The 19,156-nt window shown below is 46.6% G+C and overlaps 1 protein-coding gene across 2 annotated transcripts in view; it reads right to left on the reverse strand.

The window, feature by feature from the left end:
* Nucleotides 1-19,156, reverse strand: part of LOC119175529 (uncharacterized) — an 83,248-nt gene that overhangs the window by 19,915 nt on the left and 44,177 nt on the right. For both annotated transcript variants that reach the window (XM_037426450.2, XM_075878109.1), the window contains exon 7: nucleotides 558-584. In XM_037426450.2, coding sequence (XP_037282347.1) covers nucleotides 558-584 — 27 coding nt within the window. The remainder of the gene's footprint in view (nucleotides 1-557; nucleotides 585-19,156) is intronic.

The following is a 19,156-nucleotide window of genomic DNA, read 5'->3' on the forward strand; positions in this document are numbered from 1 at the left end:
ACAAACAAATTTGAGAATTTTTTTATATTCTCAAATCGGGCACCATGTGTTTCCCGTGAGTGGTATCGAAATTTCCTGGTAAGCCACATGTACAATGGTGCGATACTCAATGTTAGCATAATCCTGTAAAATGTACCGGCAGCAGATGACTGGTAGTTGTGTTTCATATTTAGTATACTTCTTTCAATATGATATTCGTTTTAGTATACTTCAGATTAAAATAAGGCACGACGCTTTTACCACCGCCGAGAAATGGCATCACGTACGACAAATTCACAGCAATTACAAAAAATTGGTTGTGTTTAATTATATCTGGGTGATCATCTGTATGCCATATGCACATAATTTGGTGGAAATTAAACTATGTACTCGCAATAAAGAGACTGGGACACGGTAATTGACCACGGAAGTTGCTTTCGTTTCGATTGTCGAAGTAGAGGCCATGACATATTCAAAAACTTACTTTGTGCACCCTTAAAACACTCCAGCTGATAAAGAAGTCATCAAAATTTTGTATGGCGAGAAAATATAATAATAAAAATTGGCGTCTTACTTACATTTTTAGCATTCTCTCCATACCAACTCTGCAAGAAAGAAAGGTATAATATTCGGGCCCTGACTTACATTAAAATACCAACTACAATTTTCTTGCAATAGTCATGTCTCCTTATATATGCTTTTCCTAACATATGGTGCCAATAAGGAGCGCACTGCTGACTCTATGCAGAAAAGAAGTTACTCATCATGACCGTGTTTGTTAGCTAAAGCGTTTCAATGCGCGCGGCGTTTTATGGCAACCTAAAGTTATGGCAAACTGAGCGAAAGAGAATAATTTTATGCCGGCACCTGAAATTCCACGCCGAGTGACTTGCTCTGAGATCTGAGAGGTGGACAAGCATTGGAACATTTCTGCCTATCACTCGCGCCGTTTCGGCGGATCCTATATGAATACAGTGCAAAAAAAGTGTGCGTATGAGTAGCATTCTAAAGTTTCATTCTTTAAAACGCCTTAAGAGAAATACAGTGTGTAGAATTGATATGTCTCATACTGTAGGCTATCCCAGTGAACATACTATTCTCTAAAAATGCTTACCGTTTTATGAGGCAGCATCCATGGTCATTCACATTGCACTTTCATACTACGAAACTTCAAAGAAACTTCAAAAGCTGATGTTATCATGAAGGAGAGTTTATGGCAGGCTGCGGGTGATTTTGACCATCTCTGACTCTTCAGCACGTACGGACATTCAACTGAACGGTTGCGTTGCTTCTTACATCATTTCAAATGCTTCTTCTAGAATTGAGGACGGCCTAGCTGCTTTGTTCGTCGGTAACGAGGCACTGTGAATGCAGTGCACTACCACTGTGGCTGAAACGTTGGTGAGTGCTACTAAAATAAATACAGATGCTGAGCAAACACTACTATCTTAGAATTATTTACATATATCACCTATACCAAGAAGTATAGCATCATCAAAACCATCGGTAAAATAAAAGAAAACGGCCGTTTGAAGCCACTATGGACACGGTTGAAAAAAAACTCATTTGTGACATGCGGACGCCACCGGGTGAGAGTGAATATGAATTAGGTTTATTGAAATATGCGTAAACGAGGAAGTACGTCAAGAACTTCAGGTAACCACAATTGCTCTTGACCAACTTCTGTTTTTCAATATTAACATGAACGATGGCCGTCCACTCAATGAGCTTCCCAGCCTGCGTTAAGTTGTCAATGTTAGACTTTCAATTTTACAGTGGCGATTGGAAACAATAAACCGCAGAGCACAGTCAAACACAGGAATACGGTGGGCACAAAACGACATGATTGCACACTAACCAATGCATACCTTGCATGGGCAAAATAACCCGATGTTGTATTTCATCATGACTGTGGCATATAGAGAGGCTGACTTGTGGTGGAGTGGGTGAGAGGTAAGCGGTGCTGGTGGCAGAGTAGTGGGCTAGTACTTGCCACAGAGCTAGAGGACCTATGAAGGCCTAACGTGAAATAAAAAATAAAATAGGCCTAATCTTGCACGCCCACCCTGGCATCGTGAAGGAGTTAGGAGTAGTTGGCAAAATACTACAATGTCACGTGATTACGAACAAAACACAACATCTCTTCACAAGAGCACCGGACTTCGAGCCTAACCGATCACCAGAGACACAAGCTCATCATCCAATCTTCTTTTTTGTCCTTACTGATTTCACCCCAAGGTACATACACATAGTGGCATAGCCCAATCTCATTCCATGCCCATGGCATCACTACCTTTGAAAAAAAAAAACAGAACATCGCGATGCTCAATGCTGAATAGAAGAAAGAGTAGTTGCGCACACGCACAAACACGCATGGTGCTGCAGTGTTAAGTTGTTCGGGGGTAATGTGGCTTCAATATCGATACATGAACAATGTCCATCTCCTTGGAACAATGGGATCACTGGGGTGTTTCTTCAAGCTGAACTTCGTAGTTGACGTCTCTCAGGCAACGTAAAACTGTAGGGACAGAAGTATTGGTAGAGTAACGTTTCCGAGTGGCCCCTTTGACGAATCGGAATCCAGAGCCACACTACATCCCGTGTTGGTGAATCAAATGGCGATGACGAGAATTGTACCTCTGCGAGTTGATTCATTTTTGTTTTAGGGGCGAAGCTCCTTATGGTGTGGCTTGTGCGTCTCCTGTTGTCGTTGTGCTTAACCACCGGTACGGCACTTACCCGAGAGAGCGGGTATGTGCCACAGGAGATGGATGGGTTTGTGCCACAGGGGAAGGAGTTAGATGATCGCGATGAAAGATGCGAGATTGCGGTACTTGGAGTGTTCACTAGATGGCCGGATGGACGCATGAATGGACAGACAGACAAGCAGACGAACGAATGGACAAACGTGCGGAAGGACGGCCGCGCGAATGAATGGACGGACGCACAATCGGATGGACGCTGGGACAGACGCACGAATGGATGGATGCACAAACGGGCGGAAAGATGTACAGATGGACGGATGTATGCATAGATGGAAGGACGGATGCACAGATGGATAAATGTATGGTTGGATGGACGCATGGACAGACGGACGAACACATGCATGGTCGCACGGACGAAAGCGTGGACGGACTTATGGACGTTTTGCACCACTCATCATCATACACTGCATGTACATGCCGTGATTTCTTTTAATCCGCTCGGCTTCAAGCTTGCGGGCCGCGTCTGCGAGCCGGATGAAGTCATTCGCATCAGTAGTAGTGTAGTTCATATCAGGTAAGAGCGTGGTATCCAGCATCATAACTGCTTCTCTGCCGTGAGGCAACCGAAAAGAGGTGAACCCTGTGGTATCTTGAACCGCAGTGTTTAGGCGAACGTGATGTATGGCAGAACGCCATCTCAGGTCTTGTAATTGCAATTAACGTACATGAAGAGCTTCTCAGCGATGGTCTTAGTTAATATCTATGCCAGATTGCTGGTTTGTGAATGGTATGCGGTTGTTTTGCGATAAGTGGTTTTGCTAAGCTTCATGGTTGTACGATGGACAGTGATGACAACTGTTGGCGCTCTATGGCGGAGGAAGATGTTGTTAATAAAAAAGTACGAACCCTCCTTCGTGGTGCCTCCTTGTAGGACTTTCGTTTCGCATTACTTGGTGGAATAGTCAGTAGTGACTACAGTAAAGCGGTTACCATCATGTGACTTCAGAAAGGGCCCGAGAAATTCCATGCCGATTTGTTGGAAGGGTTGTGATGGTGCACCACTGGCTTTTAAAAACCAGTGGGGCGTACAGAGTGGGGGGGGAGGGGAGGGGGGGCTTTACGGCACTTGCAATCGTTACTTGTTTTAACATAATGCTTGATACTTTGGATGATATTTGGCCAGTAGTAGTGAGTAAGAATCCGGGCAAGGGTACGTGTCAATCTCAAATGGTGTGACAAAAGCTCGTCGTTGCAGGCAGATATAATGTCAGCACGTAGTCCTGGTGTAACGACTAGCAGGTATTCAGTCGCATAAGGTTCGAAGTTCTTTTTGTAGAGAATTCTGTTACGGAGACAAAATGAGCCTGAACGCGCAAATACCCGTGGTGGACTTGAGCTATGGCCTTCAAGGTATCTGATGAGCTGTCGACGCTCTGAATCATTCCGCTGTTGTTCGGCCAAGTCAGGTTCACTGAACGTGCCAAGAAAATTGCCGTCAGTGTCACCATCGCTCGATTTCGTTGCAAGTGGAGCACGCGAAAGGCAATTGGCATCAATGCGCCCGCGGCATGACCGGCAGATGACTGTTAGAAGAAATTCTTGAAGGCGCAAGCTCCCTCTCGCGAGGCATCCCAAGAGGTCTTTGAGATTGGCCAGCCAAACAGGGCATGATGATCTGTAATGAATCAGAACGAACTGCCATACAGAGAGGATTCTATGGTGGAAATTTTGATATTTCCCAAATAACATTAGGCCTTCCTTCTCCGTGGTCAAGTGGTTAACTTCCGCAGATGACAGAATGCGACTAGCATAAGCGATGGGACGCTTGACGCTATCTTGCCACTGGAGAATAACTGCACCAAGGCTGATGTCGCTTGCGTCAATAGGCACTTTTTTGGCGGAATTTTTATCAAAGTGCCCTAGTACGGTGTCCATCATCCTTTGAAACGTTGCCGGTGCAGAGAACAATCCAAATGGTCGCACTTTTAATTTGTGGAGGCCATCGGGAGTTACGAACGCTGTGTTTTCCCTGTCGCATTCATCGACCACGATCTGCCAGTAGCCGCTGAGAAAATAGATTGATGAAAAATATTGGGCATGTCGAAGTCGATCCAGTGAGTCATCTATGTGTGGGAGAGGGTAGACGCCTTTCTTCGTCACTTTGTTGATTTTTTGGTAATCCACGCAAAGTCGAAGAGTGCCGTCCTTCTTTTTAACAAGTATGACGGCGACGCCCATGGACTATTCGAGAGTTGGATGACGTCGCCGTCGAACATCTGCTTCACCTGACAACGTATCACCTCTTGTTCGTTTTGCGACACGCGGTAGGCGTGCTGTAATACAGACCGTCCAGTGTGGTCCGTTATAATGCAGTTCTTCACGGTTGGGGTTTGCGTGGTTTTTGAAGCGGATGCAATACATTCACTAAACGCATAGCGAAAGATACTATATAAAGAGTGGCCACTCGAGCTTTTTCGTGGCCCAGCAAGAAAGGGTCTGACCAACCGTTAGATGGCGTACCCGTGCTCGCTTTTACTTCTTTTTCAAGACATGTATTAGCCACTTCGGAAGGACAATAAAAACCCAAGATCGGCATCAAATTTCTGCAAAGAAAATCTATTGATTTGTGTATTTTTCATACCCGCTCTACACATTGTCCCTCGGAGGAATTCAATGCTTTGCAAAAAAAAATCCGTAAAATCTGACTAGAAAGTGTTGTCTTTCTGTATGTGTTTTGCGCAAAGCCCGCAAAATTATGTGGTTTAGATGCACTATACAATTAATAAGTTTGTGGACGCATTGGTGTGTAGCCTAGTGATAAAGACACTCGTTTTCGGTTCATGAGGGTACGGCTACGGTTCATGAGGGTACGGCTCTTCTCCCTATTTACTGGTCCATGGCTGCTCTCCTAGTTTAACTCTGGACGTCTCTTTCCTTGGAGACGTCCTCTGGACCTTAGCAGGCCCTTTGTCCGCACAATTTTTGTCTCGCCTCAAGCACTGCCGTCATCTGGCCCGAATCAACACCAACATCTCTCAGGAAGCTCGCAAGTCTCGCTACGACTCAACTCACCGTGCTGTCATCTTTTCCGCAGGAGACGAAGTCCTCTATAGACTCACGTGCGTGTGCCCGGCTTATGTGAAAAATTCCTCAGTCGTTTTATAGGACCTTATATGGTGATTGAACAAACGTTCCCCATTAATTACCATATCTCCACACTTAACGCCCCCTCCGACCACCGTTGCTGTGGGACAGAAATTGTGCACGTTTATCGACTGAATCTGTATACCCGATGCAATTCCTAATATTGTCTCTCGCGCGGCCAAGACGCCACTTCCAGCTTGATAGATAATTAGGGCGAGCGCAGTCACAAGCTCTTTTTTATCAATTGGACGTGTCATCGTTATTTGTATAATTTGCTCACCTGTAGATATCATCATCAGTGTTTGCCAGCTCGAGCTCTTCTCGAAAAAAGCTCTTCCTCATAGGGCATTTTTAAGGCAGCCGAGGATTCTCGCAGACCTCTACAGTAGCCCACATGACCAGGGCAATATTGTAATAGCCTAGAGGTAGTAATAACTCACAATATTTAGATATTCCCCTAGTAAACACAGAGAAGTAAAACATATTTTCGAAGAAATGGTAACAGGTGAAGGCGCTCGTGAGAATCTAATGCTAGATGTGCTGAAAGAACAGGAGCAGATTTTTTTAGAAAAATTGAGGATCATATGTGTGAAGTGCCTTTTGGCGGCGGGGGCACCCGAGTTACAGAACAGCGTTAACGTGTTTTTTAATTCGCAATCAAACGGGCAGCCAGAAATTAAAAAAAAAGGCAGGCCGCTCAGCTTAGTGTCAGTTGTCTAAAAGATAGCTAAAATCAACTAGTAAAAGTGAGACGACCAGAGCATTTAATCAACAAATTATGTAGTAGAATTTGTGTGACGCTGTTCAACAATGAAATATTTTTACACTATTAAGCAGCTGATACAAGATTTCGTGCAGTATTATTCACCATTGGAATAGCACTGAGACGTTAGAAAAAGGAATATCGTTCGGTCACCAGTTGTGCAGGCATTCCATTTCAAGGGGCTGACAGTTCTATATATTGTGAGGAATAGCAGGCCCAGTGACAGAACCCAATTTTGAGTCAGCAGAAGCGGCGCTCTGGTTGATGACTCAATCGCCAAGGAATCGTGGACTGTGTTCCCGGATGCAGAAGCTCACGTTGCCGATAATGGCGACGACATGTGCAGTTTGCGTCAGTCATACGGCTGAATTGTCGAACTAAGCCATTGTAAAGAGCGAGACCGACACAACAGCGCAAAGTCATAGCTGCGTTGGCCTGGGCTCCCTCCCACCTCTCTGCCGCTGCCCAGTTCAACCTCAGCACTACCGAGGATAGACTCAAAGAGGGCTTCCGCTTCGAACTGCAGTTGAGCGCTACAGTTCGCCACTTGAGTTCAGGTGTTATGTGAAAACGTTTTGTTTGTTGTACTAGGCATTTTTGTTGTATTTGTTGATTTTTTTGAGATACGAGCTTGCCTCTAAGTGGTAGAACTGCTTTTAGGCATCTTATATGTATTGTGTAGGAATAGTTTTGTAGATAAAATAACGTAGCGTTTGTGAAGTCTGTTCGTTATATTTTTTTTCTTGGGCGATCCGTTGAGACTAAATTATAGCGCTGGGTCCATCGCTCTCTTTGAGTGTATTATGCGGAGCCTGGAGGGCGCATGGAGTTGGTCTCACGTGTTGGGACAATGACCGTGTGGTGTGGTGTGGTGAATTTAAAAGACAATAGCCGCAGGACTATGCACGGCGCATGGGCCCTGTGTCAAGCTAGTGCGAATTGACTGGACCTGTGGACTTCATTCTGAGTGCATTCTTCATTGTTGTGCAATACGAGAGTGTTTTCTTTCGGAGGACCATTTGAGCATTATGTATATGTGTCGCTGTGTCTATTTCGCAGATAGACGTGAAAGTTGTAAGGCATTAAATGTCCTCAGCGGCACATGATAGAGCAGATACAAAAAATTGTAAATATTATAAAATTTTCTTCTTTGCAAAAATTGATGCCAAACTTGGGTATTTATTGTCCTCCTGCGGAGGCTATTACATGTCTTAACAAAAGAGTAAAAGCGAGGACGGGTACGCCATCTAGCGGTTGGTCAGACCCTTTCTTGCTGGGCCGCGAAAAGGCTCCAGGGGCCACTCTTTATATAGTATGTTTCTCTATGACCGTGTCGTCTTAGCAAAATGTTGGAAACACTTGCCGTTTTGTGCAAGCGTTGCATGGCCAGCGCAGCATTATAAAAGATACGATCCCTAAAATTACCTATGTATGCCTTTTCTAGTAAAAAATACAATACATAAAATTGATGTGTTGTTATGGTGCCTCAGATAAGCGCAATAATTGTTTTGTAATTAACAATCGCACAAGTATGAACGCTGAACCTTCAGCAATATTGATGGGCACTGTGGATGGGGTCAAACGTTTGGAGCATCGTTTGGTCACTTTGGTGTCGTGTAAAGTGTCGTTAAGGGTGGACAAACAGACGGACTAAAATTTTTGCGTCGAAGGTTCCCGAGAAAGACTATCTTCTTCGAAACTGGCGACGCTACGAGCGCGCGACGAGAGTGGATGCGCATCGCATCGGCTCCCGCTCTTTTTGTGAGGGCCGGTGGAACACTGCTTCACACTTCATCAAGATTGACTCTATCTTCTTTGTATAATCGTTCTGCACCAGAAGACACCTCTCTCATCCAGTTGGGCTAATTTTGGGGCATTATATGTCCACTTGTTGACCTGACCTCGCGGGAGCTACGCTCGCCCGACCGAGCTCGTCTACCAATTAGGCCACGTCCGTGAACATTCCGCCCGAGAAGAAGACACCCCGTGTATCATGGCGGCCGATAGCTATGCCCCGAACTGCTGCAGAAGACTTCACCATCGTGCTGAAGCCTCATGTCACGGTAGATCTCAAACCTACTTTTCAACCAGGAATGGACTAGGTGCCAAGCGCACCTTATACGTGAACGCCACCTCAAGTGACTCTATAAGTGTGTGGCCCATGTGGGAGCAAACTATCATTGTTGTCGCAACCGAAAACATCAACTTTGCGAACCTTTTCTCACGATAATTCTCGCTCGAAACATCACAGAGTTCCTTAACCATGATTGGCCACGACAAGATCAGTGGGAAAGTGTGCCGTGGTGTCATTGCGGTGCACGAGCAGGAGACCTCCGCCTCCTTGAAAGCAAAAACTCATTGACGTGGTGGAAACATCGCTTTCATCAACAAGCTTGGCAAGACTTCGGTGGCCCTTATAACTTTCGAGGCCGCCACGTGCCACGTTTTCTGCAATACAACAGTGTTGCGACACCAGTACGCGAATACAAACGCACCATTCCAGCCTGCTACCGCTGTAGGACGGTGGGCCATTTGGGGGAACTGTGTCTGAACCCGAACGACCAACGCCGCGGTCATTGTGGTCAAATTATGGGTACTTCTGAGGAGGAGATGGCAACGCACGAATACAAGCCATAATGCCTGGTGTGCGGCGGGGGACACTTCTTTGAATTCCAGGCCTGCAAAACAAGGTTTCGCCACCTGCAGCAGCCGGGCGGGCATCATGGCAGCCGCTACTCGTCGAAGCAGTGGTCAATGCCCAAGACATCTGGCGTCAAGCCAGAAGAACGTCAGCCGGGAGTTAGCAACCAAGCCACGAAGAACCCTGTTACTGGAGAGATCAGTCAACAAGCACCACCTCCACCAAATACACCGTCTCACCAGACGTCATCCAAGACACCTGACCAAGATGCCCCCTTGCTCCAAGCTAGGGACTTTCCACCTCAGACTGATGCAGGTGCCCCTAAGCGGCCGAAGAAGAAAACAGCTTCTCAGGTAGGCAACGGGGCGAGGGCTACCTCCTCCTCCTCCTCTTGCTTTTCGCTTCCTGCCTCTTCCCCAGAATCTCGAGCTCAAATGAGAACTTGCTGCACTGCGGGCACAGAACTCGCAGCTTCAAGACGAAATTGCCGCCTTAGAAAAAAGTAGTCTACCAGTCCCCTCCCCCCCCGCCCGCGTCACTCCCCACCAATATTACCATTCCCGCTCCAGAACTGATGCTCATGTGCAACATTACATCCATCTCGGAGCCTTCTAACAGTGAACAGTGATTTCAGGCTATTGAAAGTACTATGGCTGCTTTAATGACATAATTCACTACCATAGGAAAAAGCCTGGAAACTTTTTCCAACACTGATATCCAACAGGTGATGAGTAACATTAAAGCTTGGCTCCATAACGTATACCCTCAAAGCCGAAGGGCTAATCCTCCAAAAGACGTTAATCGACCCTCCAAGGTTTCACACTCCATCAACCTCGCTGAAACCTCGCTGAATCACCTCGCTGAAACTCCGAACTTCCACTTGCAGAGGGCACCGAAGTAGGGGTGGAGTCCCTCCCAGCTACCCCAAATTCTCAATATGACTTTTCACAGAGACCACGTGCAATCAACTCGTGTAGGTAACTCTGTCAGCCGGTACACCTGCCCCGACCTAACATTCACGATAAACATCAGACACGCAGACTGGTTCAGTACCGAGGTAACCCTCGGTAGTGACCACTGCATTCTCAACACTACATTTTCTACACGACACCTACAACGCCGCATCGCACAGGCTCACCTACCAAACTGGGAAGCCTTCCGGCAGCCCTTACTTGGCTCTCCCATCCTGGATATCTGTTATTCCCAGTGGGCTCACTCTGTGCTCGAAACACTAAGAAAACAGAAGAACAAAATACAACTCATGTACAGTCATCCGGATGTAGATAACCATCTACTTCATCTTTAGGACGCCCGTCGCAGCCTCACAAAGAGCTGGCGCCGACAAAAACACAACCTCAAACTCCGCATGGGGTTACTGGATCTCACCCAGAAGGCGGCCAAGTACGCTGCCCAGCTCGCCGACTAAAATTGGGTAGAACGTTGTAACACTGCCAGAAGGCACTTGCCCAGTCGCAATAATGAAAACTTTTCTGCAGTCTGATTGATCCCTCTCGAACGCGAGGCGAAACATCAAAACAACTGCACCAAGCCTTTCACAATTTACACGGCTCCAAAACACAACTAGCCCACTCGCTACGGGACCGATATCTTTGCACTCAGCTGGACATGCAAGGCTCTGCGTACCGCTATGCAGACAGAGAGAACTCGGCACTGGATGCTCCTTTCCAGTTACACGACTTTCGCGCAGCTCTAGCCAAAATGAGGTGAGGTACGGCTTCCGAGCGAGACAAAATTACCATTAAAATCCTGGCAAATCTACCCGATGCAGCGCACCAGTCACTTCTCGACAAAATTATGCGATCTGCTTCAGAGAAACGCCCCTCCCACTAGACTGGAAAACGTCTCTGTTAACTTTTAATCAAAAGCCAAGAAGACCAATGAACACTGAGTGAGAATCTCATACCCATTTTTCTTACTTTTTGTAATACGCAAATAGTGACCAGAGAACGGAAATAGCGAAGCGCTAACGAAGAACCAAATGGGGACGCATGTATATATATATATATATATATATATATATATATATATATATATATATATATATATATATATATATATATATATATATATATATATATATATATATATATATATATATATATATATATAAGCCAGCCAAAAATGACAATGAGGATGAAGAACGAAGTGTGTGTTAGTGCTTCGTTTGGAGATACACGCTCGTGTCTTTCCTCCTCGCTGTTCCTGTCTTGTCTCTACGGCTCTTGGTGCGTGACAAACTGGTGGAGGTGCTGGGTAAGCTACGCACCATAGCCCTCCACATAGCAAGAACTCAAGCGTCGTAGTGGTGGTCACTTCTGTGCACCACGCCAGCAGAAGAATCCGAGGGCAATCCCCTAAGGTTGGACTGCTCGCAAACACTATGGCAGCTCCAACCAGCCCTACCGACACCAACCCGATCGATACAAACGGCACAACGCCGCTTCACCACACCTTATTTACACCGCGAACGCCAAATTCCTTTCATGGCACTGCACTTGAGGATGTCGAAGATTGGCTTGTTCATTACGAATTCATTGCCGTGCACAACCAGTGGGACGACGCTGACAAACTGCGGCAAGTCTATTTCAGTCATTTGGACGGCGCACGTGTATGATATGAGAACCGGGCAGGTAGTCCCACATCATGAAAAGACTTCAAACACCGACTTTTCAGGATATATGCCAGCCCTGACCTTCGGGAGAGAGCTGTGTGCGATCTGCCGTCTCGTATACAAATTCCGAACGAAGGGGTTGCGACGTATGTGGAGGACACGACGCGTGTTTTTTTACCGGGCTGACCCCGGCATGCCAGAAAAAAAAGAAGGTACGGTACCGCATGCGCGGAGTGAAAGAGCAGCTTTTCGGTGGGCATGTGCGCAGTCCACCCAAACCTGTGTCAGAATTTCTCACAGAAGCCGTCACCATTGAAAGCACTCTTAGGCACCGGGCCCCGTCATACGAACAGCACGTAAACGCTTCAACTATGCACTACTTGGGAGCTTTCGGTGTCCAACTAGATTTATTCCGAGAGCTCATTCGTTTAGTCATCCGTGAAGAACTCCAGAAGCTGTCAGTGCCCTCGCAGCCCACTTTCTCCTCGTTGTCCAGCGTTGTCCGAGATAAAGTCCAGCATGCCTTAAGAGAACCGCCTTTCATTCGGGATTATCAACCACCCAGTGACTTTCCCGCATGTCCTATGCTCAAGCTTTGCGGCAACCTGTTACACCTGCAATTCCGCATACCACCGTAGCCCCAGCCATGCTGCAGACGGTCCAAGCGGCGCCATGTTGCAACGCACCTCGCCTTATCTCGCGGAAATGAGACGTCTGGCGTGTGCCAGATCAACGTCCTCTCTGCTTCCACTGTGGCAAAGCTGGGCATCTATACCGACAGTGTTCTTACCGACATTTTAGATTACGCGGATTTTCGACGAACTCCCCACCACCCAGGTTCAGTCAGCGGCCCCTTGGAATTGAATAGTATGTGGCTCAACAGTGCGGAACTTCGTCATCCTTGCATCAGTCACGCTCCCCATCACCGCGGCGATTTTCTCCTAATCGCCGTATCTATTTGAGCGTGACGCAGGGTTGGTCACCCAGTGCACGCCGGGAAAAATAACCACAGTGACCTCCAGGGCCGAGGCCGCTCATACTGGACAAGCTCAAGGCCTCCTACTGACGCTTCCGCAAACTGACGATTCCCCGACCACGACGACACCAGCTGGTTCCACAAATATTTCATTAGACATTCCAGTGCTGCTTAACGGTCGCAAAGTTAACGCTTTAGTTGATACGGAAGCGGAGTTTTCTATATTAAGTAAATGAACAGGCTGCTCTCCTGAAAAAAGTGACCATGCCTTGGAACCTCAGGCCAATTCGTACTGCTGGCCGGCACATCGTCACTCCACTCGGCGTTTGCACAGCACGAATACAGATTCGTGGTTCTACCTGCGTTGTCAGCTTGAGCGTTCTCCTTCAGTGTTCTCAAGACCTGATCATTAGCATGGACTTCCTGAGGGAGCACGGTGCTATCAATGACATTCGACAACGCCTCGTCACGTTTTAAACAAACAGCGCCACACCAGAGCATAATCTCAGCCACAATCGAGTATGTCGGCGTGCAAATGACGATGCTGTGATGATACCACTGCGCTCATGTGTTATGGTTCAAGTGGCGTGCAACAAATGAGCACACAGTGAAATGGTGGTGGAGAGCAATCGATCCCTACTCATTTCCCAAGGTGTCTGCGTAGAACGAATACTAATAGACCACCAGGGTGGCGACTGCGAGGTTCTTGTTACAAACTTCAGCTACGAGCACCGACACCTTTTCCCTGGTACTGTCATCGCCTATACTTACACATTAACCATTGTGACAGAGAGTTTTGCTTCCGAGGCAAGTGATAATGCCGAAGCATCTCTCCGGGGCGTCGCCATACATCCAACGCTTTCTGACGAAATCAAACGAAGGCTTAACGACTTGTTGATAGACTTCTATGCCTGTTTTGCACGCTCATCGAGAATCCGTCAGACATCGATTACCAAACACCGTATGCTCACCTACGTCGACGCGCTTCCTATACGGCAACAGCCTTATTGCGTTTCAACAACCCAAAGACACGCGATTAAAAAGCAAGTGAAGGAAATGAATAAATACGGTGTAATACAGTCATCAAGCAGACCATAGTCATTGCCAGTGGTCCTTGTAAAGAAGAAGGATGGTACACTTCGCTTTTGTGTCGATTATAAGAAGCTGAATAACGTCTCAAAGAAAGACGTGTACCCGTTGCCTTGAGTGGATGATTCTCTTGACAGGCTGAGGCGAGCAAAGTACTTTTCCTCAATCGACCTCAAAAGTGGTTATTGGCAAATTGAAGTCGTTGAACATGACCACGAAAAAACGGCTTTTGTAACTCTTGGTGGCCTGTATGAATTCCGAGTGCCCCCATTCAGCCTCTCTTCCGCTCCGGCCACATTCCAACGAATGATGGATTCCGTTTTCACTGGCCTCAAGTGTAAAAGTTGCTTCGTCTCTCTAGATGATGTCGTCTTTTCAGAAACTTTCGACGACCCCCTTCGCCGCCTTCGGAGTGTTCTTGAAGCTATACGATCCGCTGACCATACCCTCAAGTCTGAGAAGTGCAATTTCGGCTACAAAGAACTGAAGTTCCTGAGTCACGTTGTTAACGCTGCAGGCGTTCCCAGACTGCCACTGCGATCCCAGACTGCCACTGCGGCTGCTTTTGTAGCTCCGACAGACAAGAAAAGTCATCCACGATTTCTGGGGCTCTGCGTATACTATCGCCGCTTTATTGAAAACTTCTCTAAGAATGCGGAGCCTCTCATCAGACTTCCGCGTGACGACACCCCATTTCTGTGGACTGAAGAACCAGTGACTGCCTTTGCAGTACTGCAACATCTATTGTCTACTCCTTTTGTACTTGGTCATTTCATTGAGGACGCTGACACAAAGGTGGGCACTAACACAAGCAACATTGGTCTCGGAGATATCTTGGTGCAAACAGAAGATGGGACCGAACGTGTGATTGCCTACCCGAGCAGCACTCTATCACCTGCCGAGACCAACTATTCAATGTCAGAGAAGGAATGTGTCACGGTAATATGGGCGATTACAAAGCACAGGCTTATCACCATTGGCACCCATTTAAAGTTATGACTGATCACCACGCTTTATGCTGGTTGCCTAACCTCCGAGACCCCTCTGGGCGATTAGCACGATGGAGTATGCGATTTCAGGAGTTCAATGTCACCATCGTATACAAGTCGGGTAGAAAGCATAAAGACCCCGACACACTATCACGAGCACCTCTGGAATCCGACCATACAGCTGTAGAAGACAACAGTGCCTTCCTGGGGACTCTCAGTGGGGCGGACTTCCTCAGTGAGCAACGCACGGACCCCGAGTTAAGGCCCATCATCGACCATTTAGAAGGCAGCACCGTGTCGGTTCCTCGACAACTTTCCCGTACGTGGCCATCATTTTGTTTACGGCACGGCATATTATACAAGAAAAACACTGGTACCGGCAGCAGATTTTATCTTCTAGTCGTTCCTCAAGACATTCGTGATGACATCCTATTAGCCTGCCACGATGAGCGGACATGCGGCCATCTGGGATACTCACGGACGCTCGACCGGGTACGGCAGCTATTTATCCGGCCGAAACTCGCAGCTTGCGTCAAACGCTACGTGAAAAGATGCCGCGAAGTCAGCATCGCAAGTCACCACCTTTAAAGCCTGCAGGCCTCATACAACCCATCGACCCACCGCGTACGCCGTTCAGCCAGGTTGAGATGGACCTCCTTAGACCGTTTCGCTTGTCTCACTCTGGAAACAAATGGATCATTGTCGCAACTGATTACATGACGTGTTACGTTGAGACGAAGTCACGGCCATGCGGTGCAGCATCTGAAGTCACCTATTTTTTCATGCACCACGTTTTGCTTCGTCACCACGCCCCGTCATTCATTACCACTGACCGAGGGACAGCGTTCACGGCAAAACTGCTGGACGACATCTTCAAGCTTAGTTACACGACCCACTGTAAGACAACCGCATACCACCCCCAGAGTAACGGCTTGAAAGAATGGCTAAACAAAACGCTGGCGGACATGATTTCTATGTACGTGGATGTGCAGCATAAAACGTGGGACGATAATTGCCGTAAGTAACGTTTGCGTACAACACTGCAACCCTGGAAGCGACAAGGTTCACACCCTTCCGCCTTATTTACGGTCGAGACGTGCAAACCATGCTAGACGCCATGATTCCTTGTGACATTGACCACCACGAGCTGATAACTCCTGATGCCGAGGATTACATTCAGCGTGCAGAAGAATCACGTCAACTAGCTCACGTGCACATAAGATTGCAGCAGTGTGAACACGTCCGAAGGTACAATATCCACCACCGACAAGTCACCTATCAACCCGGCGACCAAGTGGGGGTTTAGACTCCTGTTAGACGGCGAGGTCTCAGTAAAAAACTCCAGAGCAAGTACTTCAGACCCTACAAAGTGTTACGGTGGTTGAACGAGGTCAACTATGAAGTTATTCCAAATGGAGGCTGGGCAACAACCCAGTGCCACTCACCACGATCAGAGATTGTGCATGTCGTCCACCTAAAACCTTATCTTACGTGGGGATACTCGGCTTATTGTGGCCGGGCAGCAAACATTTACTTTTTGAACGTTGTTCGTTGGGTATCCAACTGTGAACTGTGTTATTGTTTTTTTTTTCTTATGACCAACCACAGACACTTTTTTTTGCACCTGCATATGCCCTGTGCACTATATCGTTTCTCCCTTTTTTTTCTTATGGGCCCTGCTGTCCCCTTGTGTATGGCGTCGATTCGCTGCTTTAATCGTAGGGGAATATTTCCACCTAGAGTTGTGAGCCGGCAAGCCCTAGCCAGCCGAAAAGGGCAAAGAGAACGAATGAGTGTGTGTTCGCGCTTCATTTTAGGATATGCGCTCGTGTCTGTCCGCCCCGCTGTTTCTGTCATGTCTCTACGGGTCTTGGCGCGTCACAATATATATATATATATATATATATATATATATATATATATATATATATATATATATATATATATATATATATAGGTATGGGATATGGCACAACGGCTGTTATCATATATAACTCATCCCCTGATGAAGGGAGGACCTCTCCCGAAACTGTTGGGAAATAAATATATTTATTCTTGTTGACAACGCTCCCGTTGTGCCATATCCCATACCTTCACGAAGACTAACTGGCCCATTGCATTATTACTCCCAATATATATATATACATATATATATATATATATATATATATATATATATATATATATATATATATATATATATATATATATATATATATATATTGAGTTAGATGTCAATAGTTCTGTCTGGCAGCTGTAGACATATCTTTGCAAGACGCGTCATTGATGTAGGGTCGTATCTTTTGTGCACTCTATAGTTTGTTACCGGGGTAATATTGTAGCAAAACTTGTAGCAAAACTTGAACAAGCTTCTGTTTTTTGATCTCATATATATCAAACACCACGATCATAAGTAAGGTTACTAATCCACTGCGAGAGAAAGTATATGGACAGGGGAAGTGAAATTGTGTTGTCGACTTTTCCAAAGCAGCCACGCCCCGTGGAACGTCCTAACATATGACATAGGCCGTGAATCGTATGTTGCATGGGAAAAGTAATGCTGTCTACACGCGCGCTTCTAGCCGGCTTCATCGGTTTAGGAGTTATGCAAAGGTGACGAGATGGAGAGAGAGTGACAAGTGCTGCGGCAGTTATTCAGTGAATTCTAACTCAAGAGAACTCATAACACGTTTCATACCTCAGTGTATGCCACTATCTGAATGTTACGTCGCGTTGGCACAACAGACAATGCGAGGATATCATCAGGCAATCTATTGGCCCCATTAGCTTTTGCTGTTAACGCGAAGAGATGAAACACCATTGGAGTTCACTGCTGGCCATATTTTGCGTAAATTGCAATTCATGACAGTCAGATCCCATGATTCGTCCTTGCGGAGAAACCAAATTTTGCCAATCACGTATACCCTAACGGAGGGTCTGTTCACTAATTCCTAACTAGAAATCCTGGACAATAGCAGTTGTAGTAACGAGTTCAATTGATTGCTGCGAGATGAAATTGTCCTCTGCGTAACATTGAGTCGCAGCAATAGGAGCTGTGCTAATAGAGACAAATAACATGGGTGATCACGCTGCCATACAATCCGTAATTACATGAGAATTGAACATCCCTTCACAGAGGTATTTGACTGATTTATATGTAGGGTTTAACGTCCCAAAACCACCATAAGATTATGAAAGTTGCCGTAGTGGAGGGGTCCGGAAATTTTTACCACCTTAGGTTTGTTTACGAGCAACCAAATTTGAGCGCACGGGCCTACAACATTTCCGCCTTCATCGAAAATGCAGCCGCCGCAGCCGGGATTCGATCCCGCGACCTGCGGGTCAGCAGCCGAGTACCTTATCAACTAATCTACTGAGACGGGGTTATTCACCGAGGCAGCTGCGTGCTTATTGTACCCACTTTTTTCACAATGGTGAATGAATATGTCTATGTCAACAAATCCTAATGTCACGCAAAAAACGCCAAGCAGCTGGAGCTATGCAGCGAGCTCCTCAAGCAAAAATGCCGCACGAAGCAAACATATACTGGATGAGCGTGAGCTAACTACTGTCACAGCTTGACATTTAAAGCGTGCTGCCCAAACACGTTGAAGGACGCACGAAATGAATGAGTTTCGGAGTTACATCTGTATGTGTGAGCAGCGTGTTCCTTTCCAAATGATTGTTAGATATGTGGGGTTTAACGACCCAAAACCCCCATGTGATTATGAGAGACGCCATAGTGAAGGGATTTGGAAATTTCAATTACCTGGGGTTCTTCAAGTTACATTCAAAGCTCAGCACATGGACCTACAGCATTTTAGCCTCCATCAAAGGTGCAGCCACCGTGCCAGGATTCGATCCCGCGACCTGATGGTCAGCAGCCAAGTACCGTAGCCACTGAACCACCGCGGGTGGCCTTATTTTCGCAAATGCGTGCCCCTCAGTGACCGAAGTTACCTTCATGTGCTCTGTAACTTTAAACGAACACTTGCGGTGAAACTACGAGACGTACAAACCACCCCTCACAAGATAAACGCTCGCATCCCACAAAAACGAGGTGATGACTTTTAAGGTGCGACTTCTACGCTATATCACCAGCGATCACAATCACACACTAAAGCCACGCAGCCCTGAATACCAGCAACATAAAGGCTCTATGTTAATGGCTAGTAACCTGATGAATGTACTCTATTTTACTGTGGCAATGCGCACCGCGCTCTGTGTAGTGAAGGGTC

The sequence above is a fragment of the Rhipicephalus microplus genome, chromosome X (assembly GCF_043290135.1).
Source record: "Rhipicephalus microplus isolate Deutch F79 chromosome X, USDA_Rmic, whole genome shotgun sequence".
Lineage (NCBI taxonomy): Eukaryota > Metazoa > Arthropoda > Arachnida > Ixodida > Ixodidae > Rhipicephalus > Rhipicephalus microplus.